At 32.9% G+C, this 25479-nt stretch overlaps 1 protein-coding gene across 1 annotated transcript; it reads right to left on the bottom strand.

The window, feature by feature from the left end:
- Positions 1-383: 383 nt before the first annotated feature.
- On the bottom strand, positions 384-15639 carry LOC143064391 (ATP synthase subunit beta, mitochondrial-like). Its single transcript, XM_076237193.1, has 9 exons — positions 15481-15639; positions 11826-12002; positions 8958-9132; positions 7944-8065; positions 5826-6010; positions 4848-5129; positions 4205-4417; positions 1455-1656; positions 384-625 (listed from the first exon to the last, which is right to left on the bottom strand). Exons 1-9 carry the CDS (start codon positions 15596-15598, stop codon positions 528-530), a joined length of 1572 nt encoding a protein of 523 aa, XP_076093308.1. The 5' UTR covers positions 15599-15639; the 3' UTR covers positions 384-527.
- Positions 15640-25479: the final 9840 nt, after the last annotated feature.

Below are 25479 nucleotides of genomic sequence, written 5' to 3'. Positions count from 1 at the left end.
GATTCAGTGATTTAGAAAATCACTCATTTAAGTAAATCCCCCGACTGATAGCAACAGCAAATTCAGCTGTTTTTCTCAATTTATAAAAGGATATAACATAAACCCAAAACTAGTAAAAGTGACACTACCCAAATCATAATTTGATGTGTTTCGTGTTAAAAAGCTTTGTTTATAAGTTTCATAACATTTGGTTGAGGCAGGAATAAAATCACATTGACATTGTAAAACTTTATGATGCCAGCTGTCAGTCTCTCCTTGTAGCAAAGCATACAAACAGTATGACATCAATGAACATATTAAACCTTGAGCTTTCTTAAAGAGTATTTGGGAGAATAGCAAACTTAATTACAGCCTGACAACATACTAAACTGGAAACAAAAATATAAAACTTCTATATTAAGATTTAATATTCAAACTGGACTGTCAAAAATACAAGAAGTTTTAAGACAATCAATTCTTCACAAGTCAACAATAGTATCACTCATTCAGCACTATAATAATTTAATGTCCATAAGATGATGTATGTATTATGACTGTTCTTCAGCCAATTTTTCTGCTTTAGCTACGACCTCTTCAATTCCTCCTACCATGTAGAAAGCTACTTCTGGTAAATGATCTAATTCACCTATAAAATATAACAAAATTCAACATCATTATTTATGTTGTATGAATATTAATCTGTTTATCATAGATGTTTCTGCCAAATAAATATTCTATTAAAAGTACATTTTTTCCTACCACATCATATTCAAACTTACTATAATGGCTTCAAACAGCTTTATCTATAATTGATGATTTAACAAGAATGTGTCCATAGTACACATATGCCCCATCTGCTGTATCATTTTCTATGTTCAGTGGACCAGGAAAAAGGGGCAAAGTTTCTAATTTGGCATTAAAATTAGAAAAGATCATGTCATAGGGAATATATGTACTAAGTTTCAAGTTGATTGGACTTCAACTGCATCAAAAACTACCTCTACCAGAAACTTTCACAAGAAACACACAAACAAACAGAGGCACAGACCAGAAAACATAATGCCCACAAATGAGGCACAAAAAGACAACTTTGATGCTGTTCATAAGACATTTAATGTTGACAGACATCTATCTTTATATATGCTTATTTTTAACCCTTTAAATGTGAAATCAGAATCATATGACTGTTTCCCTGTGAATGAGAAGAACAGATCATAAACCAATTTAAGTAATTTAGTTATGAAACAAGCTATGAAGTATCAAGGTTTTCTACCTTCTGAAAAAATAACTAAGAGAACTGCTGTCAGATAAGCTTCTTCTCATCTTGCATTCTGCAACATAACTTTCAGACAAGTGAAATTCAGATTCTGATTAAATGTCTACAGAAAATTTACATTTGTTTCCGTTCTAATTTAAAATTTCCGTTATGTGTACATTAAAACTTATAATTAAGTTGTATGTTTATCTGAACTTACCTGACATAATTTTCTGGAATCCAGAAATTGATTCTTTGAGTGGTACATATTTTCCTTCTGATCCAGTGAAAACTTCAGCCACTTGGAAAGGTTGTGACAAGAACCACTGAATTTTACGGGCTCTAGCTACTGTTAATTTATCTTCTTCTGATAATTCATCCATACCCAAAATGGCAATGATATCTTGTAATGATTTGTAATTCTGAAAAGAAAAAAATATTTATATCTTTTTCATTTTAACCCTTTCAACGCTACACAAAAAAATAGGAAAATGGCTGCTGCTGCTGCATTTTTTTTGTGTTCATTCATTAGAACAGTATATTCCTTTTCAGACTGCTGTATCTTTTTTATTGCAAGAGATACAGAAAAAGTTATTGCATGAAAAATGCTCAGGAGAGTATGAACTGTAATGTTAGGCAGTTATTTCAGTAAAATTTTTATCAGGTTACCTGCATTTTCAGGTAATTAACAGGTAAAAGGTGTAATTTGTTACATTTGTGTTGAATTTTAAATAAAAACTACTTTTCATCTTCATCTATTTTGTTTTTTTATCTGCCATATAATAAAGAAGACACCAATTGCTCGATTCCGTAGCGTATTGCACCATACACAACGTATTATGTAATCATGGCACAAATCAGTGGCTCCGTCCTCAAAATTTTCAGTCAACCTCCGTTTTCCCCCCTTTTTCTACGTCTCGTAATGATCGATCAAATCATATTTCCCACACGAATTGAATGTAATAAACACATTGAGATAACAAGAAACCTTTTAACTAATCCTCGTCATCAGTTTCGCCATAGAAATGCTGAAATATTTCCATATTTACAGCTTCGTTTCCGATTTCCGCCATTTGCATTTGTCAAAATATTTGTTTTTATTTTCCTTCAATTTTCCTTCTACTGCATGATTTTACAATAAAAATTGCCGGGATTTCAAGCGCAAATGAGACCTTGCATATCCTCGATTCATACAAGGAAAAATTAGAGAGGACCCGAATGAAAACCGAATGGTTTAAGAGTCCTTATGAAAAATCCGTTGTCATCGCGGCATTATGCCGCGAGTAGCAGTGGCGGACGGAGTATGTCATTGCGGCATATCCCGTGTATAGCGTTGAAAGGGTTAATTAATTCCTCAAAAATATTTAAACAAATAATATATGAATACTGAATTTGATTTTAGAGATACAATAATTATGGTATAACCAAAATAATTTTGACATTTATTGATGGAATCAAACATTTTTTGTTACTGAAATTTCGATCAGCAAATGTCAAATAATTGTCTGACAAATTTGTCAGATTTGGCTAGCACATTTAGTCAACTTATTTTACTTGATTACAAATGGAAGCTTTTCCAAGAGTCACCACTACCTTTGATTGCAAATATGACAAGTCGTGACTATCCACCAGAAGAAAAACCTCGACAGTATAGTATAGAAAGCTGTAAAATGCCATGTTAACAAAATAACAAGATGAGGTTTGATTGCAAATATGACAAGTCATGACTATCCACCAAAAGAAAAACCTTGACAGTATAGTATAGTAAGCTGTAAAATGCCATGTTAACCCTTTCACCGATTGCTGCCTGGACTGAAGCTACTCTGAGACGATGGCATCCCTGGCTATTATTACTCAAGTGGGAGATCTTCATAATAAATGTCAATAAAAACTTGTTTGTAGTTATTTGTGTATTTATTTCATTCACTAACACTATGTTCACAGTTTTGTTCATGTTTTGATAATTTTTACTTTATAAAATATTCAAATTTTTGGCATTATCTAGGGGAAATTCTCAAAATTCTGCTTTTGACCCCAAATCGTAATATTTTAACCCAAAACGGCAAAATTTTGAAAAATTTTACGAGGCTGTACAAATTCCTCACACTGAACGATGTCCATTCCAAGTGTTTTGTACATAAAACAACATTTTATGTCAAACAAGTATACTAGTTTGGCTTCAATTTTTCCATATTCTTTCAAAAAAAATGTTCCCTCATTTCAAATTCTCGTAAATTCCGTAAATTTCCTCCGATTTTGACACGGTTTTCAACAAAAACAGAAGCACCATGTTTACACTTTCATCCGGGTATTCATCAAAGAAAGATAACTCATGTTTGCACAGTTTTGAGCGGGAAATATAAAAGAGGTATTCCGATCCCGGTAAAACGGGACTCATTGTCAGCTGTCTGAAGTGTGAATCCCGGTAAACCGGGACTCATCGGCGAAAGGGTGAACAAAATAAGATGAGGTTTGATTGCAAATATGACAAGTCGTGACTGTCCACCAAAAGAAAAATCTCACCAGTATAGTATAGTAAGCTGTAAAATGCCATGTTAACAAAATAACAAGATGAGGTTTGATTGCAAATATGACAAGTCGTGACTATCCACCAAAAGAAAAACCTTGACAGTATAGTATAGTAAGCTGTAAAATGCCATGTTAACAAAATAACAAGATGAGGTTTGATTGCAAATATGACAAGTCGTGACTATCCACCAAAAGAAAAACCTCGACAGTATAGTATAGTAAGCTGTAAAATGCCATGTTAACAAAATAACAAGATGAGGTTTGATTGCAAATATGACAAGTCGTGACTATCCACCAAAAGAAAAACCTCGACAGCCATGACAGCATAGTATAGTAAGCTGTAAAATGCCATGTTAACAAAATGTGAAATCATACAATAATTAACTTTACAATGGCACATATACTAAATTTAGTCCTGGTATCTATGATGAGTTTATTTACCTGTAAAATTTTTTGTACGTTACGGGCTACTGTATAATGTTCTTCTCCTACTACATAAGGATCTAAAATACGTGAATTAGAATCCAAAGGATCTACAGCAGGGTAAATACCCAACTCAGCAATACCACGAGATAACACAGTGGTGGCGTCCAAATGGGCGAATGTTGTAGCTGGAGCAGGATCTGTCAAATCATCAGCTGGTACATAAATAGCCTGTTAAGTGAAACAATTCATTTAACATAAACAATGGTAGTTATGATTAATAAAGTCAAGAATAAGAAGATTCTTGTCTTCTGTCAAATAAAGTCATTGGTTAAGAATAAAAAGCAGACACAAGTTTTTGTTAATATATATAGATCTGTGGAAATATTTACATAACATCACTTGAAAAATACCTCCAAGAATTTTCAACTTGAAAAATTCAAAATCTTTTGAAGTGTGCACATGTAAATACATTTATCTGAAAAATTGCATCTTGTAAATGATTTATGACAAATGTTTTGTTGGATAAATTGACATTTGCTCTGTGTTGAAGACCGTACCTTGACCTATAATGGTTTAGATGACTTTGATTAAGAGTTGTCTCATTGGCACTCATACCACATCTTCCTATATCTATTCATTATAAAGGGTGTCTGCCTACCTGTACTGATGTGATAGAACCTTTCTTTGTGGTTGTAATTCTTTCCTGCATGGTACCCATGTCTGTTGCTAAGGTTGGTTGGTAACCTACAGCTGATGGGATACGACCCAACAAAGCAGATACTTCAGAACCTGCTTGTGTGAATCGGAAAATATTGTCAATAAACAACAACACATCTTGTCCTTCCACATCACGGAAATATTCTGCTACAGTTAGACCAGTCAGAGCAACACGGGCACGTGCTCCTGGGGGCTCATTCATCTGTCCATATACCAAAGATACCTAAAGTGGAATTAAAAAGAAACAAAATGATTATTTTTGAACAACAAAAACTTGTTTGTAGTATGTTATAACATACCACCACTCTTAATATGCATGTTGAGATTTCCAGTTCGCAAGGAGTAACAATAGTGAATATATTGAGGTATGTCTTTTTTATGCAGTGCGTTTTACAGTAACCAGGTAAAATGTGCACTTAATTTCTGTAGGGAGCAACAGAATGCTCCCAAATGTAGACATGTTGCTGATATAATACCTGCAATTACATTTATGACAAAATTATGTTTGAAGAAAAACTGTCAATGGAAAGCTTTGTGTTGTAAATATTTGACCATTTTGTTTTTAGATAAATACAAATACAAGTGTATTTTTTATGCATGAAATAGTAATACAAAATTTAAAAGAAAATCTTCTTTAGGCTTAAAAATCAAGACTTAAGATAGTGCACATTACTTTGTTTTATTAACCATCTACATTAGCAAACATGAAGCACATACTGGAAATTATAATTTTTGCCATGTTTTCTACACAATTTTTTAACTTTACAAAGCAAACAAGTTACATTATTTTTGGACTAATAATATCCAAATAGCTTTTAGCTTCCTGTAGAATGAAACATTTTCCCTATTCTAGTCAAATTAAACAAAAATAAACAAATTTGCTGCCTCCAAATTGGTCTTTTCATATGTTAATAAATACCTTGGACGTGTCGTCTGTCAAGCTAATAACTTTAGATGTGATCATTTCATGGTACAAGTCATTTCCTTCACGAGTTCTCTCCCCTACTCCTGCAAACACTGAGTATCCACCATGAGCCTTGGCAACGTTATTAATCAGTTCCATAATCAATACGGTCTTTCCTACTCCTGCTCCACCAAAGAGACCTAGTGATTATCAAAAATAATTAGAATGTTTTACAAGAATTCAGTAGTATACAAATTACGAAGTGCATATAAATTAGCAAATAGTATATTTGTTATAATATATAATCTAACGCTTGACAAAGTAATCCCTAGACTAACATACATTTTGTACCTTAGCCATATTTTGTACAATAAGTGTAGATGTTTTCTGAATGATTTTTTCCTCCATACATGATTATATCTAAAAGAAATGTAGCATTATTGTTACATATAATATTAAGCATATTATAAGGGTATTTCATGTTTGCAGACTTGACAAATAACTTAGGGACGACATCAAAAGATCGATGTAGGATAAAAAACTGAAATCAAATAGTTTGGGGGTAGGGGGGTCAACATTGCTGCAAGTTTTGTTAATCTAAAATCGATTTTACATATATCCATCTAGGTAAATCAATTTTTCCCAAATTAAGTTAAGAAGTAGGGGTAGGGGGGTCAGCGAAAAAACTATGTGAATTAAGTTTTTAATCCTACATTGAACTTTTGATGTAGTCCCTTATAGAAAGAAGAAAATTCAATTTCTTGAGTTAATTTTTGTTTATATTAGTTCAAGTGAAAAGGAGTAAGCTTTTAAGGGGTCCTATTTGGCCCCAAATATATAGTCTATTGTTTCAAGTTAGGAATAGACTTATCAGAAAGTTAAATATTACTATTTTTGTCAAGCTTTGCTTATAAACAGTCTTCACGCTGAATGGCAGCCCAGGCTTGAAAAATTGCTCTTGGGCCTGTAAAAATCATATCTACAGGCCAACAGAATCTAACTAAAAATTTTCAAAAATTAAGCTCCAGGCCTGTAGATTTAATAACATAATTTAAACATAATCTGGATTTCAACCACACTTCTGTCTAGGAAACAGAGTGCAGGGTTATTTTAATCAGATATGTGATATAATAAAATGTCAAAAGAACTTAGACAACTTGTGTTTTGCATGTTTCCAGTCCATAAAATCAATTGAAATTAATATGTTTCAGGCCATTCATTAGGAGGCGGTACCTGGTACTTTTAGCCTCCTATGCTACAGATAAGAACCGCCTTTATTCAGGAATTTTTATATAAGATGTTCATTGAATACATTGAAAAGTACCACCTACAAATAGGAATGTACTGGTCAACACGAAAGATAATGAAACCCCTGATGTTTTCATTCGAATTCGAGTAAACAAATAAAGCTAATTCAACAAATTCAAATAAAGAAATCCATTTTGTATCTAGTCATTGTTTTAATTATGCTAATGGTCAATTAAGCCTTCATATTGGAAAATTAATCTAGAAATATGGGACCATATTCAATCTACTCTTATATTTGAAAATCCTTATCAAACAGACATGCTTAAACTTGCTGTCAGATTTATATAATCTAGAAGCTTAATTTGTGGTATAAAAGAAGGTCAGGTTTTAATTTACAGACAAGCAATTACATTAAGCAGGCTTGCATGTAAATTGATTTCTTCAACAGTAACTAAAGGTTCCAAGGAGACTGCATCACCTACCTGCTATTTATGCAATATTAACTAATGTTGATGTTAGATTTTATAAAGTCAATAAAGTGTTAAGGAGACTGAAAACTAGTACATGTATATTAAGCTATGTTAGGAACAAAATCCTAACTAGAAACCCTTAAAATAATTTTGACCTATTTTATTTCAATTTGCCTGGCTGGAGGTTTTACAAAAGAAAATCTTTGATAAAGTCATGGTCATTAGTGGACGCCAAGTGATGAAGCAAAGGTTTGTACTGGCCATTTAAGCCAGAAGACCTAATACTTTCAAATTGCATTCATATACATATAACCATAGACAATATAGCACTGTAATTACCATCAAACATTCCAGTCTACAATTAGCTAACATGTTTACTGCATGTTTTTGTTTACCATATTTGATTGACACTTACCAATTTTACCTCCCTTTGCATAAGGAGCCAACAGATCTACAACTTTAATTCCAGTCTCAAGTACTTCTTGAGTGACACTCATGTCTACAAAATCTGGAGCTTCTGCATGGATAGACAAATATCTGAAGAAAAAATAAACTCAAACAATTATGATTATACTAATGTGTTATTTTGTTTTTGATCTGCTGTGGTATGTACACATCTTTAGCATAGCAAGTACAAAGAGTGCATACACTTTGACTTAAATGTCTAGTCTTTTTGTTATGTTTGGATTTATGTTGAAAATGTGTCACATGAAGGTTTGACTTCAAGCTTCAGTGAGTGTATCACATAAACTTAACATTACCAATAATCAATATAAATGAGATAATGGTCAGATTTACCTGCCACATAGACATGAACACCATACAATCAAGCTACACAACAAATAAAATTACCCTTTAACTTATACTTTCAGAAAGAGTCAGGAGCCTGTAATTCAGTGGTTGTTGTTTGTTTATGTGTTACATATTTGTTTTTCTTTCATTTTTTTATATAAATAAGGGCGTTAGTTTTCTCTTTTGAATTGTTATACATGGTCATTTCGGGGCCTTTTATAGCTGACTATGCGGAATGGGCTTTGCTCATTGTTGAAGGCTGTTTGGTGGCCTATAGTTGTTAATTTCTGTGTCCTTTTGGTCTCTTGTGGACAGTTGTCTCATTGGCAATCATCATGATCATACCACATCTTGTTTATACTAATTATGAAAATTAAACAATATTGACCAATGAACCATAAAAATTGAATATATATTATTTGCCCTAATGCCATAGACACCAAATTCAAACAATTGTAGGATTTTGTTTTTTTATCCAACTTTTTAAATTATTCTTAGTTGGACCTTTGCATGTAATTGTCCTGAATATTTCTTTAATTTGCATATCTTTAATTTAAACATGTTAAGTGAAGTAAAGGAACAAGCAGACAACTTATGACTGATGAGCATATGATCTGGAAGTTAATAAAATACTTACTTGTCTGTGTTAACTGGTCCTCTCTCATCAATTGGGTCCCCTACAACATTTATAATTCTTCCCAGTGTAGCTGGTCCTACTGGAATTCTAATTGGATACCCTGTATCTATACAACTGGTTCCACGTACCAAACCTTCAGTACCATCCATAGCAATTGTTCTCACAAAGTTCTCTCCTATACTCATAAATAAAAAAAATATACATGAAAAAGCTGAAAAAGAGAACATTATTCTCACTCTAAACTTGAGAGCAAATTAAACTGTTCATGCCAAATTATTTCTCATGGTTATATCAAGTACAAAATAAAATGTACCTACCATGTACATAATTATTCAAAGAGTCCTGGTTATTGATTTTCTTTTCAAGTTTCATCAGGTTCATGTAGGAGTTTAATAAAAGTGACTTTAGTAAGTCTTGATTGCTGAAAACTGATTCTTTACATTACTGGATATAAAAAAACAAAAGGACAATTTGACAACAACAAAAACATGTGTGTTTACTGCACTAAATATGCAAACCTTGTGCTATAATATATCCATATTCAAGGAGCCTTATTTAAAAAGTTCACCACATAATGGACAGTTTTCACAATTGAATTGTTTCATATTTTTCATGTCAGAGCCTTTTATAGCTGACTATTACAATGTATTAGGTATATTGTTTTTCTTATTGTTGAAGGCTGTATGTATCCTATAATTGACTGATTTGAACTTGTATAGATCATGATCATTGCTAATCACACATCTCTTTTTCATTATAATGTGCACTAGGTTTTAAGGTTAATGAGATCACCTTTATCCTGAAAATGTTTCATTTTAAATTGAGTTTCTACAAAAAATGTATGTGAATCCTGAAATAGAGGTTAAACCAGATGCTCCGCAGGGCGTAGCTTTATACGACCGCAGAGGTTGAACCCTGAACGGTTGGGGCAAGTATGGACACAACATTCAAGCTGGATTCAGCTCTAAATTTGGATTGTGATTAAATAGTTGACACAGCATAGGTTTCTGACACAGAATGAATGTGTTCTAATGAACTTAAAATTTTTGTTTTCTCTTAGAGCAATTCACTATGCTGTTGAATATTAATCCTCTCAAAAAAATGTTTGAAGAAATTTTCTTTTTTATTTATGAAATTTCAAATGAGAAAAATTGAACCCAATTTTTTTAATCACATCCCCTTTTCCCTTATTCCAAAACTAATCTCAATTAAAATTTCTAATGGAGTTTGCAACAATAACTACTCATTTAAATACATCATAAAATATTAAGATGTAAAAAAACTGCTTGTTATCACTGAATGGTAAAGATTATTTTAATTTATCAGTTGGTAGTAAAAAGTGAATATACATTGTATATTGTATATAACAAAGATTTAAGTTGATTCTGGACCAACTTGAAAACTGGGCCCATAATAAAAAATCTAAGTACATTTTTGGATTCAGCATATCAAAGAACCCCAAGATTTCAATTTTTGTTAAAATCAGACTAAGTTTAATTTTGGACCCTTTGGACTTTAGTGTAGACCAATTTGAAAACAGGACCAAAAATGAAGAATCTACATACACAGTTAGATTTGGTATATCAAAGAACCCCATTTATTCAATTTTTGATGAAATCAAACAAAGTTTAATTTTGGACCCCGATTTGGACCAACTTGAAAACTGGGCCAATAATCAAGAATCTAAGTACATTTTTAGATTCAGCATATCAAAGAACCTAACTGATTCATTTTTTGTCAAAATCAAACTAAGTTTAATTTTGGACCCTTTGGACCTTAATGTAGACCAATTTGAAAACGGGACCAAAAGTTAAGAATCTACATACACAGTCATGACAGTTAGATTCGGCATATCAAAGAACCCCAATTATTCAATTTTGATGAAATCAAACAGTTTAATTTTGGACCCTTTGGGCCCCTTATTCTGTTGGGACCAAAACTCCCAAAATCAATACCAACCTTCCTTTTATGGTCATAAACCTTGTGTTCCAGTTCCTAGATGGCGCCACTCTGCAGTTGTCTGTCAAAAAGCTGGTATGTTTTTCAGTATTTTAATTAATGGATGACAGAGATGTTAGTGTTTAAGGGGCACTAGCTGTCAAATTCATGGTCACCGATTTGACTCAAATTCATTAATTTAACATTGTGTTTAAATTTCATTGATTTCTATTTACTTAAACTAAAGTTATTGTGCGAAAACCAAGAATAATGCTTATTTGGGCCCTTTTTTGGCCCCTAATTCCTAAACTGTTGAAACCAAAACTCCCAAAATCAATCCCAACGGTTCTTTTGTGGTCATAAACCTTGTGTCAAAATTTCATAGATTTCTATTAACTTAAACTAAAGTTATAGTGCGAAAACCAAGAAAATGCTTATTTGGGCCCTTTTTGGCCCCTAATTCCTAAAATGTTGGGACCAAAACTCCCAAAATCAATACCAACCTTCCTTTTGTGGTCATAAACCTTGTGTTAAAATTTCATAGATTTCCATTCACTTTTACTAAAGTTAGAGTGCGAAAACTAAAAGTATTCGGACGACGACGACGCCAACGTGATAGCAATATACGACGAAAAATTTTTCAAATTTTGCCGTCGTATAAAAATCATTTTTGTGCAATTCAATAAGGTCACATCACAATGTGCTGGTGTACTACAGCCCCCCAAAAAATTTTGTTTTAAGATTATCTCGTTTAAAAATGGGTAGGTCATGTAGGTAGGATGGCATTTTCTTTTTTTATCTTCTTCAGGTCTAACACATGATGGACTTCAGATGACTCTAAAATTGGACAACTCAAATAGTAAAATCAGGTCCTTTAGACTTATTTAATGTTTAATTGTTTGTGGGTTATCTTAATCATAAATAAAGTACCTAAATGCTGAGCTACTTCTAGGATGAGTTTTGGTGTTCTGTTCTCTACCCTCAAGGCATTGAGAATTGGAGGGAGGTCTTCATCAAACTGGACATCCACAACAGCTCCAATGACCGACACCACACGGCCTTTTGCTGTTTTAGTTTGTGCTGCTGCTGCGTCTGCTGCATAGTAGCCTATCAATTAAAAGTGTATGCAAGTCAAAGCTTCTTTTATTATAATCAAGATTTTTTATGTCCAGATCAAATATCAATCAGAAAATTGATTTCTTACAGTTAACAAGGTAGTTTCTAGGGTTTCACCAAATACATATATATATATATGTACATGTACAAATGTAGTTAGGCCAACATTAAAAATATCTTTGTTTCCCCTCACCCGACTGAGGTTGTTTGGGTATGGGTAGGTAGGTAGGTAGGCAAATTATTTTATTTTATTCCTTGAAATGGTTTTCTATATTGAATTTGTAAAAACTTCAACAGGTAAGGCTCAAGTCAAGAAAAGTGGGGTATTCCCTGTATTTTTATTCAGTGTACACCCCAGTTTTCTGGTGTTAAAAAAACCCTAGTATACAGGGACCTCCTTATTTTCCTTTTCATTCAATGTAATGAAATTAACAAAAGCGCACATTCTACTTGTGATAACAATGCTTAATGATAGCAAGTGTTTTTTTAGTTAAAAAATCAAGCTTATTTCAAGTCTAATTTGATGCATAACTCACAACAAAACAATTCCTTTGTTCACCAATTCATACCTTGATCATCAATTATGAGATGACAAAAAGATACATGTATGTTAATCACTTGGGAATTAAAATTCAATGAATAAAAATTTTCAATAGAAGTGAACATAATTCAGTTATGTTCAGTTACACCTGGATCATGCAGCTTGGTCAATTGATTCCCAAACAAAGATTTGTATGTTTTTTTCGAGTTCTAGAAGAAACAAGGCTTCCCTTTATATTCATGTTTTGTATTTCCTAAAATACTTTTAATAAGTATTTACGAATTCTACTGATGCAGGTATAACGTTAAAACATGTCCTTTTGTAATTTTCATGCCATAAATTGAAAAAGGAAATCCCATTTAAACTGGGTTTTTTTACACCAGAAAACAGGGACGTTCCCTGAAAGCAGGGAATACATGTATCCCACATTTCCTGACTTGTGCCCAACCTGTTCAAAGACAAAGTAGATAGATTTTAAAGCACGAGTCAGACCATTTTTACTCAAAGTCTTTTAAGATTTTGTCCTTTAAACAGGAACAGAGGTTAGACACAAAGCAAATCAAGATGCACTCAGCGGATTGAAAGATGCTTCATTTTTTTTTATTTTCAAAAAAAGATCACCCTTGCAAACAAACAAATCATGTGGGAAAGCATTTTGTTTGTTTTCCTTGATTCCGAATCATGTAGACGCTTCAATGCAAAAATACCTTGATTTAAAACGCTCGTTGACTACAGCATCGGAAAGGTTTCCCCAAAACCCAACGATCGTTGACTTCAGCATCGGAAAGATATCACCAATAACCAACATAGCAAAAAACAAAATAGTGGACAAGAATGTTTTATTTTTGTAAATTTTCTTGCATTCGTCCGCCATTGACCGATTTCTAAACTACGGATCTGAACCGGACCAGCTATGACCGAAATCCGTACTTTTACCATTATTACTACGGACGCACGGATGGAACAGCTGACAGAAGAATACTGATGCCAAAGGGAAAAATTACGTATTCCACACACATTAAGAGACTTTTGGTTACATCTAATTGATTGGTGTATATAATTCCCTATATTTTTTATGGATTGTTTCAAAGTTGCTTAACTCTGAGACTATTAATTATATTATGGCCCAGCTTATGACTTTTATATTTTTTGATGAGAAACACTGAATTTCATACACAAGATAGATTTGAATTAAATTGTAATTGATATATTATAATTTCTTTACATTTTTTAAAATAAAAAATAATTTTTTTAGTGCTAGATATTAAATATTTAGTTGGCAATTTCTCACAAGAACCTTAGTAAAACTAAAAAAAACTTTTTAATTTGAAATGTTACTTTTATTGTATACTCAGATATGAATTGAATAATATAAAAAGAACATTATTTACATATGACCCTTTATACTATAGTAAAATCCAAACATTGCAGCGCACCGCGGGAATGAGCACTTCTCTTTCAAATCTCACCACTTCTCCCTATCAGTTTCAAAAAGAGAAGTCACTTCTCCCTATAATTCTGAAGTAGCGTGAGCCCTGAGGTGCTTCCTGTGTTGTGTTCTACGCATGCGTGAAAGTATTCCTTTGACTATTTATAGACATTAAAAACGAAAAAATACGAAATCATTTAGAATCAATTAAACGAGAGAGACAAATATATATATAAATCGAAAAATTATAATTTCCTGATGAATCCGGACTCGTTTTGAATTTATTATCCACGTGTCACTTCCCGTTTTCGTTTCATTTTAAAACCGAAAGTAGTAAACGTGATGTATTGTTGATTTGATTACAACCACCTTTCAGTCATTATAATCGTTCCAAAAAGGATTTTATACATTTCCAACTTGATAGAAATGATTTCCAAATATCAACTTAGACGTTTTATAAGGATAATGATTAGGAAGTGAAATACTCATTGCAAATTAATTTCTGCTGTGATACCTTGTTTAAAAAAAATAGAATCCAACTTTTGTTGATCAGGAATGACCCCTGGAACAAACTGAAGAGAAATTGTGAACTAAATTTCTGGATCCATGTCAGAATCTTTCATAATAATGACCAATACAGTCAAATCATAAATCATACAATAACTGCCAATCATGCTGTGGTGCCTCAATCCATTAAAATCTGACTAAGTCAAAAGATGAAGCTAGTAATATACATCATTGCTTTTACACAAAATTAGGTTGATTTTAATAGCGTGCAAAAGTGACTAAAGCCCTCAAAATCCTAGCTTAAACCCTGCTATTTTTATTTATAAATGTTCCATAGATACCCAATTCTTTAAAATTCTTATTATTTTAATTAAAAACAACAATATAATCAACATAAAGAAATAAGTGGGCTAACCAGATTGCCAGGTAAAGAGTTCTCCAACATGGAGTTGTATTAGACATTTTCTAACAGTCCCAAAATTTCGTTTAAAAAAAATAACTTGCAATAGATTTTTAGCTCCCCTAAATTAGAAATTTTGATTTTTGCTTAAGAGAAAAATTTCGGGTAACGGGTCTTGACCTGTTCATTTCCTTTCTGTTAAAACAAAACAACATTATCAAATAAATGTTTATTGAAAAATATATATTCTAGCAACATCAAAACATGTATTCATGTATAATTTGACAGTCACTATCAATTTATTTTAGTTCGTCAACCCGTCTTTCTCGAAAATAAATTTCAAGGTCAATTTGTTTACAAAAGAAATTTTAGTACAGCCGTCTTTTGAACTACCTAAATTTAATTGCTCATCATTTAGTTACATCAAATCTGCATGTCAACTTATTTGAAACAAAATACACTAATGACTGTTTTAGTTTAAGAATAACCTTTGCCAAGGGCGAGAACCGATGCAAATTTCTGCAACCGGCTTCATTTGATCATGGATTACAGTCTGAAATATGAGTTTGCAATGTTGAATGAGTGATCTTACGTGTGTTGAAATATGCTGGAAGGACTTTGATAGCTGAAGCTGGAACTGCTGATGATGTAAGGCTATGCTGTGTAGCCTTTAACACTCCAGCACATGCCCTTCTAGCTGCATGCATCATGGCGACTGTGAAATTAGTAACATCACGTGACTGCACGGAACTATGGGATATTTTCAGTATCAAAGCATGAAAGTAATGAGAGACTGACCATCTCCTTCCAAAACGTTCTTGTAATGTCTATAAAATAACATCAGAGTGCATTTATTTTTACAGATTTTCTTTAATCATTAGTGGTTTTAAATGACACACAAAATGTTCCATTCTTTATAGTTATTTTATAGAACTTAATGGCCTATACTCTTATTATTCTAGTGGGTGCAAGACAAGTCGGCCCGGAGACTACTACTTCGTACTTTATTTCGTCTGTTTTACTTTATTGGGTTCGAGCGTCATGGATGAGTATTCTGAAGACGAAACGCGCGTCTGGCGTTAATAAATACAGAATTTAATCCTTGTATTAGTCTCGGACCATCTACGAAGACAGCTCGGACTTTTATTTATATATAGAAATAAGTGTTTAAACTCAAATTATGTTTTGTAGAAAGTGATGTTTACTGTTAATCAAGTTTGCCTAATTTATGACAAATGATATATAGATATATATTTTTTATACGAAGAGTGAGTTGTGAGTGAATTTGATCGGTAATTTAATGGATACATGACAGCTTCCCTTTCCTTAAAAAGTGGAGTGACATGGGAAATATTCAAATGCACATGGAACCTAAAATTAAATTTAGAATGGAAATGAGGAATATGTCAAATAAACTCATCATAGATACCAAGATTAAATTTTGTATTTACGCCAGACGCGCGTTTCGTGTACAAAAGACTCATCAATGTGTCGTTCGGATAAAAAAAGGTCTAATAAAGTAATAAAGTACGAAGTTGAAGAGCATTGAGTACCAAAATTTCTAAAAGTTTTGCCAAATAAAGCTAAGGCCATCTATTCCCGAGGTAGATAATCCGGCTTAGTATTTAAAAAATTCAAAAGTTTTGAAAACAGTTAATTTATAAATATGACCACATCAATGATAATTCATGTCAGCACAGAACTGGACTGTTGATACCCTCGGGGAATTAAAACTCCACCATCAGTGGCAACAAACCAGTGGTTGTAAATAGACTCATCATGGATACAAGGATTAAATTCTGTATTAATTAACGCCAGACGCGCGTTTCGTCTTCAGAATACTCATCCATGACGCTCGAATCCAATAAAGTAAAACAGACGAAGTAAAGTACAAAGTTGAAGAGCGTCGAGGACCAAAATTCTTAAAGTTTTGCCAAATACAGCTAAGGTAATCTATTCCAAAGCCGTAGACAATCCTAATATTTAAAAAATTCAAAAGTTTTGTAAACGGGTTAATTTATAAATATGACCATATCAATGATAATTCATGTCAGCATTCAGCACTGTACTGGTGAGAGAGAGACATGCAACAACCCGACCAAAGAGCAGACAACAGCCGAAGGCAAACAATGGATCTGCACAATGTTTGCTTTGCAGTGAAATATTGAATTTAGTAAAGTGGGTGGTCTAACCATACACAAAATAATTTCTTTGACTAATGGAGAAACACCTTCAGGACCAGGAGGGTTTTATGCAGTACCACGAGTTAACATTTATTCTTTTTAATTTTTTAGGATTTAATTTTTTTTTTTTATAATACATAAGTGATTGGCATGATATTTATGGCATTGTCATACTATTGATATTTTACGAATAAGTCACAGTAAAAATTTAGAAGTAAATGATGTGAATACTCAGTATACACGTAACATGATACATTTAAAGGTACTTTGGAATACATTATATATATATATATATATATATATATATATATATATATATATATATATATATATATATATATATATATATATATATATATATATATATATATATATATATATATATATATATATATATATATATATATATATATATATATATATATATATATATATATATATGATCATCATATCAAGAATAGATTTAATTAAATAACTTCCACAAATCCGCCCCTTCGGTCGACAAATGACTCGTGTTTGTCTTTAGAAAGATATAAATATTTCTAATATTTCCAGACGTCTTTTCAAAAATTTAAGAAAAGCTTGCACATATATTAACAGTCTGTCTATGTGTGTGTTCTTTACATAATTAATGTAATACTTTGCCTGTAGAATACAATAATTTAAAACTTAAGTTATCAGAATTCAATATACCAAAAATGACCACTGTCTTTATTCAAAAATATTTTTACTTCAAAAACTAAATACCACAATTAGAAAATTCTCTCCAAAATGATTGTTTTATTTCTGTACATTCAAAAAAATTATGCTCTATAAGTTCTATTTCGTTATAACTGGCACATTCATTAGTTGATGAAAGTTTATATTTTTTCAAGGAGATAATTATATGAGACTATTTCGTGTAACACTTTATATTGGAAAGCTTGTAGTTTGCTTTCTATAGTACATTTAAAAGCTAGTGAATAAATGTTGTTCCACTGTTCGTCACTAATTTCTTTAATAGTTATCCCACAAGGACGCGGTGTGTCAGTGTAAGATCACCCCGATGGCCGGAGGCCAGAGGGTGATCTAACACTGACACACCAAGTCCGAATGGGATAACTATTTTACATCCCAGCTGTTTTAGATTAGACGGAAAACCATTTACAATTCATAAAATCTAGTTTAAAATGCCACACAACCATTATAATATACTTTATATATTACTATATGATGTATACCCTTAATGACCCTCAAACACGATGAGTAGATATCAAATAATGTCAACTCGCCACTCTTGACAATCGGCCCACATTATATCGCCACTTTATAAAAAATCGTCCCACTCTTGTTTACCGACTCGCCCCACTTTTGAATAAGTGTAAAATCAAATTAAACAATCAGTCTGAAAACTCACGTATTCATGTAATTAACGAAATAGGTTTAAACCCCACTGAATAAAGGTTTGACAACTCGCCCCACTTATAAAAAGATCTTGCTTCCTTTAAGTATGTCAAATTACTATTTATTCGTTTCCAGTCGTCCTGGTGTAGTGATATGTGTCGTGGCTTGATATGCTAAAGGTCTTGAGTTCGAATCCCACCATATACACTGGATTTTTTCTGCGTGAATTTTGATAGATTATAATTGATTATAAGTTTTATAGTGGATTTGCCAAAATGTTACAGAACAAAGGGAAGCATGCATAACAAAGAAACTCAAACTGGGGTGATCTGGTAGGGGTGATCCGGCTCAGATCACCCCTGTTAGAACAAAGGAGCTGGGATGTAAATATTAAAACTTTCTTCCCACCTTTGTTGTGAAATAGGAGAAACACTTTCCCAATCGATAATAAGTGAATCATTTACTGATAGGCATTTTTTATTCTCATGCTCAAAAACGAATCCAAAGGAATTGCTGTTAGGTGACATGTGATGTTGTAATAACAAATCTTTCCAGTCACGTGGTAAAGCAAGTTTAATAGATAGAATGTCTACAAAAGTAATATTTAGGTTATATTTTTGTTAATAGTGTCATGAGACAATTTTTTTTAAGGATTATTCTGAAGGCGTCAGCGAAGCTTTCTCCTAGGAATTACACTAAAAATAATACTTCGTGTATTGTATCAGATATCCTTGTTCAATTCTTACGAGAAGGTAACACCTCCCGAAACGAAAGCTTATCTTTTGTAAGCTATAGTTAGAGGAGGGGATAAGGTGTCTGCGCAATGCCAGGAGGTGTTGTCGTAGAAGTTAGAAATAAAAGTACATATTCCGTATGGGTTAATTGTACCTTTGAAAATACAATCATTTGGAATTTCGTCTCCAGTAAATGAATGGCCAAACTTGTCTTGTTCTGTAAAGCGACACATGTAACCTGCATGATTCTGCTCACCATGATTGTTTAAAATTGGGACAAGACTTTGTAGATATTGCAACATCAAAAGACAGTCAACAGCTCCTTCACTTTAATAATTCTATGATTCCTGCACTCAAAAGCTACAACTTGATAAGCAAATGCAAATCTGCTACTTGAATTTATGAATAAAATTGGTATATTTCTACAAGACACAAGGATTAATAGGGCAAGTAATATGTCGGATATATTTAATTGAGGTCAAGCACTTAAGCTTAGTCATGACGACGCACGTGATGTAGTTTATGTGCTATGCAAAACACATTGTTTGAATATAATTTGTCGTGCATATTTCTCAAGGAAATGTGTTCAGGACAATGATGGCAACAGTCCATGAGATATCATTTACATTTGAATCCTCAAAAATAAACGGTTACAGTCCTTTTCTGAAGAACTCACGGGAAATGCGGTTGTAACAGAGACAATGGAACAGAAAACGAAGTTGAGGAAGCTCCAAGAAACAAGATGGTTTAGCAGATAGTGTTGTCCGTCTGTCATATTTTCCAGATGAATGTCGAGTCGTAATATATTTCAGCGTTAACGTATGATCGAGACAAGATGACACGATATGATTTTTGTTTGTTTGAAGAAGCTACAAGCTTTACACATGAGGATGATATTGAGCAATTCTGCTTCAGACAAGCTAGTCGCCAGCAAAACTGCACCAGTGAGTCAGTGTTTCTGCAGATAGTGTATCTGGTTATTGCAAACAGAAGGGTTCTTTATTATGTATTTTTGGACCATAGTATTTATGAAATACGACAGAAACTTATTGCTGGAGCACAGATATCAAACTAACGACCTCTTACCTTCGCAAACAATGGACTAGAAATCTAACCACAGATACTAAATTTGCAAAAATATTTTCAGCATACACAAATAACATTTCTTGAGGTTTGGAGTTATTTGGACCTAGGTTGATCTTTAGATCGTCCGTTGGAGGTTGTCAGCACAGAACCTTTCTTCTCGATGTGAAACTTTAAATATGACAAAGAAAGGCTGTATTTGGAACATACACACAGTTCTCATTACCATGCCAGTTGATACAACTACTACAGAAAGATGACAAATTTTTTTAGGATTATTCTGAAGGCGTCAGCGAAGCCTTCTCGTAGGAATTACACTAAAAATAATACTTCGTGTATTGTATCAGATATCCTTGTTTAATTCTTACGAGAAGGTAACACCTCCCGAAACGAAAGCTTATTTTTTGTAAGCTATAGTTAGAGGAGGGGATAAGGTGTCTGCGCAATGCCAGGAGGTGTTGTCGTAAAAGTTAGAAATAAAAAGTACATATTCCGTATGGGTTAATTGTACCTTTGAAAATAAAATCATTTGGAATTTCGTCTCCAGTAAATGAATGCTCAAACTTGTCTTGTTTTGTAAAGCGGCGACACATGTAACCTGATTTTGATCACCATTATTGTGTAAAATTGGGACAAGACTTTGTAGATATTGCAACTTCAAAAGCCAGTCAACAGCTCCTTCACTTTAATAATTCTATGATTCCTGCACTCAAAAGCTACAACTTGATAAGCAAATGCAAATCTGCTACTTGAATTTATGAATAGAATTGGTCTATTTCTACAAGACACAAGGATTAATAGGGCAAGTAATATGTCGGATATATTTGATTGAGGTCAAGCACTTAAGCTTAGTCGTGACCACGCACGTGATGTGGTTTATGTGCGATGCAAAGCACATTGTTTGTATATAATTTGTCGTGCATATTTCTCAAGAACATGTGTTCAGGACAATGATGGCAACAGTCCATGAGATCTCATTTACATTTGAATCCTCAAAAATAAACGGTTACAGTCCTTTTCTGAAGAACTCACGGGAAATGCGGTTGTAACAGAGGCAATGGAACAGAAAACGAAGTCGAAGAAGCTTCAGGAAACAAGATGGTTTAGCAGATATAATGCTCTAACCACATTCAAACAGGTATTTCCTGTAGTGGTAGATTCATTGGAACATCTTCGGGATAACCGTGATGATAAAACCAGGATTTAGAGCTGCTATTTCCCGATTTCAGTTCATCGTGTGTTTAATGGTCTACCAGCATATCTTCAACTGTGTTGTCCGTCTGTCATATTTTCCAGATGAATGTCGAGTCGTAATATATTTCAGCGTTAACGGATGATCGAGACAAGATGACACAATATGAAAATTTTTGTTTGAAGAATCTACAAGCTTTACACATGAGGATGATATTGAGCCATTCTGCTTCAGACAAGCTAGTCGCCAGCAAAACTATGCCAGTGTTTCTGCAGATAGTGTATCTGGTTATTGCAGACAGAAGGGTTCTTTATTATGTATTTTTGGACCATAGTATTTATGAAATACGGCAGAAATTTATTGCTGGAGCACATATATCAAACTAACGGTCTGTTACCTTCACAAAAAATGAACCAGAAATCTAATCACAGATGCTAAATTTGCAGAAATATTTACAACATACACGAATAACATTTCTTGAGATTTGAAATTATTTGGACCGAGATAGATCTTTAAATCGTCCTTTGCAGGTTGTCAGCACAGAAACTTTCTTCTCGATGTGAAACTTTAAATATGACAAAGAAAGGCAGTATTTGGAACATACATACAGTACGGATTACCATGCCAGTTGATACAACTACTGCAGAAAGATCTTTTAGTGTTTTACGTAGGATAAAACCGTACTGGTGCACCAGGAGAGACTACATATCCGTTTAAGGGTTGATGCATATTCACCGATAAATCCTTATAAATGTAGAGGGACTTATAGAAACATTTTCTGCACGAAAAAAAACACCAGGAAAATATCTCTGATGTACTTATACCGTATTTGTTCGACTCCGATCCTAATCGACAGTTATTGCAAATATTTTAACTTAAGGTCGCCTGGTGTCCGGCTTCTCCTACCTATGATGACAGGTCAATAAAATACAACAAATGTCGTTTATACATGTACATGATGTAGTAGTGTTTAACACCAAAACAAAGAACAAACTTTTAGAAATAATTTGAAAATACATATTTGTATAGCGTCCCGAATCGAAAACGTTCAAAACGTAAGAAAATTGTTCAGTGGACAAACTTGCAAGACATTTGATTTGTTAAAAAACGAAGTCATTTCGACTTAACAGCTTATCAAAAAGTATGTTATCGTATTGTGGGGTGAAAGCACAATTACGCAAAAGCACTATTTGGTATGCTACAAATAGAATATTTAATATAATGACGTCGAAACTGTTTTGGTAAATAGCGGCGAAATTAGACGTTGGACAATCTTGCAAGACATTTTCCCGAAGCCAATGCGTTTTTATTTGTGGTGTGAGTGCTGTAAAATTCCGAATTTGAAATGGTCTATCTAAGCACTTTTGTAGGAAAAATTTATGAAAACAAAATTTTATATCAATTGATATTTTAAAAAGCGATAACTTTTGATAACTTACAAGTTACCATTTTCCGAAACCTGACCATGGCGAGGATTATTCATTTTTGAAAAAATCAGCTTTGACCGTTCCATCAACACAAAAAACAGCAATGACATAATAAATTATATATGACGTTTATCATTAATGCGAATTTTCGCGGATTTTAATCTCTTTTTTAGACCACAAAAATCCCGCAAAAGTTATTTTGCGAATAATTTGTTACGTCTGACACTCATATTTTTGACGTTTTGGCAACATTTGTATCATTATTTGAAACTATTATGAAAAGTTAAAGAATATTTTTTTTTATATTTTTGGAAACAGTAATACCTGCCTAATCTATGGATATAAATTTCATAAAGCTGAACTATTTAGATTTCATAGAAGTGCTATTTATCAAATTGCTCTGTCGCATTCGAATGCATTGACGCAATAACGTGCTTAACGTCCAACTTGTGATAAATGTACTTATTTTTACTGAAGTTTGTTTTTCATACCGACTATCTTTGAATATTATATTATTCGTGTGTCCATTAACGAAATAATCGCATATAAAGGGGAAAACAGAAGTCAAAATAATTGAAAAAAACGATACCGTGTCTCAAAACAGCAAAAAAATCAACCAATCAATCGCTTGCATGAAATCGTGACTGATCAAAATTTTCAAATTAAAAGGAAGCCCGAAGACCTTGTGGCGGACATTTCAAGAATGTCTCGCATTTTGCGAGTATACCACAATCAGCTAGGAGTAAGGCACATATTTTCAACATAATCCAATTTTTCCCGGAAATTTCTTTCCTTTTTAATTTGAACTTCTTGCAAGCCTATCGATACAGCCTTTGTGGTAGTGTGAAAAAAAAATCAGCAAAATGACGTAGTCTAATGTTACATGTGTCAAATTATTGAAAATGTTGGATAACTTAGTTTATTTAAAAGGTTGGATAAATTAAATTTTTTCCTTGTATTTTTCTAGTAGAATAGAGATGTTAGAATCTTCAAGGCCAATGTATTTAAGGATCGCAAAAAAAAAGTATCTCAATTAAACTATAAGTCGGTTCAAAGAAAGAACAAAACATAAGTAGTCTTGGTTCGTCTAATTACATATTTCATATTCGCCTCTATATCCCTTATCGCGTCTTCCACTAAGTTAATTTTTAAGTCTGTCTTTTCAAGTTGAAATTAATCAACTTTGGTGATCAAACTACAAAAAGATGCATAGAAGAAATCAAATTGGCATTCTAATAGATTTAAATAACCTGTCAATATGTTATTTGAAAGTACTGACAAATTCTACACTTTTTTGTTGATAAATTGAGTTAACATCACATTTCAGTTCCTGCAACTATTATATATTCTACTTGACATATAAAACAGAGAGCCTATTCCAGTATCATTTAACTTTGCGGGTGTTAAGATAAGCAATTAATAGTTAAGTTACCAACAAAGATTAAAAGGCATACAATATGTGTGCCCTACAGCTGAACACGATAGTATTAAATTAAAAATAAACTAAAACTTTATCCAAATATATTTTCTAATTTTACGGTATTTTCTGAAATGTCTGCGTGATTCATTTACGCATGTTATATATCGACTTTTTTCAAAGCATTTTATAAAATGCCTGGAAAAAATAGAAAGGCATGTTACAGGATGCCTGGAACTATTGGATAAAATAAAATTGAGAATGGAAATGGGGAATGTGTTAAAGATAGCCTTAAAAGAGCAGAAAACAAGCCAAGACCACCAATGGGTCTTTAACACATCTAGAAAATCCCGCACACGGAAGGATTACAGCAGTCAACATTGTGTTATAATTTTAATCACTACAAAAACGCACAAATATGTTACAAAAACAACATAAAAAGGCATATAGACAAAGCACATTAGCAAAAATGATAAATAAGAAAACTACATTTTACCATAGCACAATAACACACTGACAGGATGTATAAGTACAGAGCCACATCAAATGAATATAACAAAAACAGACCAAACAGTAAAGTATGATGTGGTATCAGTGCCAATAAGACAACTCCCCATCGAAGTCACAATCTATAAAAGTAAACCATTATAGGTCAAGGTACGGTCTTAAACACGGAGCCTTTAAACGGCCGCAAAATTTTCTCGTGTAAAAACATTCAAACGGGAAAACAAATGGTTTAATCTATATAAAAAAAAAAAAAACAAGCATCTTATTGGTTATCAGGTCATGTGATAGGTTAACAATTCGCATGTCGGGTGATGAATGAATGAAGTGCAGGGGAAGTTTTCCCTGTCGACGCCACCTGTCTCGTTTCTTATGAAGTCCTTGATATTCTCACAGATTTTGGTTTACTGTTACCTTCATTTATCTCTTCTTGAACGATTTTTTCTCTCGAGATTTTAACATCGGTAAACTACGTTCGCCTTAATTCTTCATTCGATGAAGACTACATAATTCCCTTTGAAACGGTGAAAATAAAGATACTCATTTCTTTGCATTACAACACGGCCTTGTAAGTCGAACATGCTAGAGAGAAATCCGTTTGGTTATGCAGGCTGTGTGAATAGCGTTCTTTCTGATACACTCATTATATACCTACAGACTCTCTCTTA

Source organism: Mytilus galloprovincialis, chromosome 2 (genome assembly GCF_965363235.1).
Source record: "Mytilus galloprovincialis chromosome 2, xbMytGall1.hap1.1, whole genome shotgun sequence".
Classification (NCBI taxonomy): domain Eukaryota; kingdom Metazoa; phylum Mollusca; class Bivalvia; order Mytilida; family Mytilidae; genus Mytilus; species Mytilus galloprovincialis.
Note: the sequence above shows the minus strand (reverse complement) of the source record. Positions and strands in the feature narration are given on the sequence as shown.

Coding starts and splice junctions, on each gene's coding strand:
- LOC143064391 (XM_076237193.1), bottom strand. CDS start 15,598: ATGATGCATGCAGCTAGAAGGGCATGTGCTGGAGTGTTAAAGGCTACA. Junction 12,003..15,480: donor TCCAGCATATTTCAACACAC/GTAAGATCACTC, acceptor TTTAATTGATAG/GCTACTATGCAGCAGACGCA. Junction 1,657..4,204: donor ACGTACAAAAAATTTTACAG/GTAAATAAACTC, acceptor TTTTCTTTTCAG/AATTACAAATCATTACAAGA.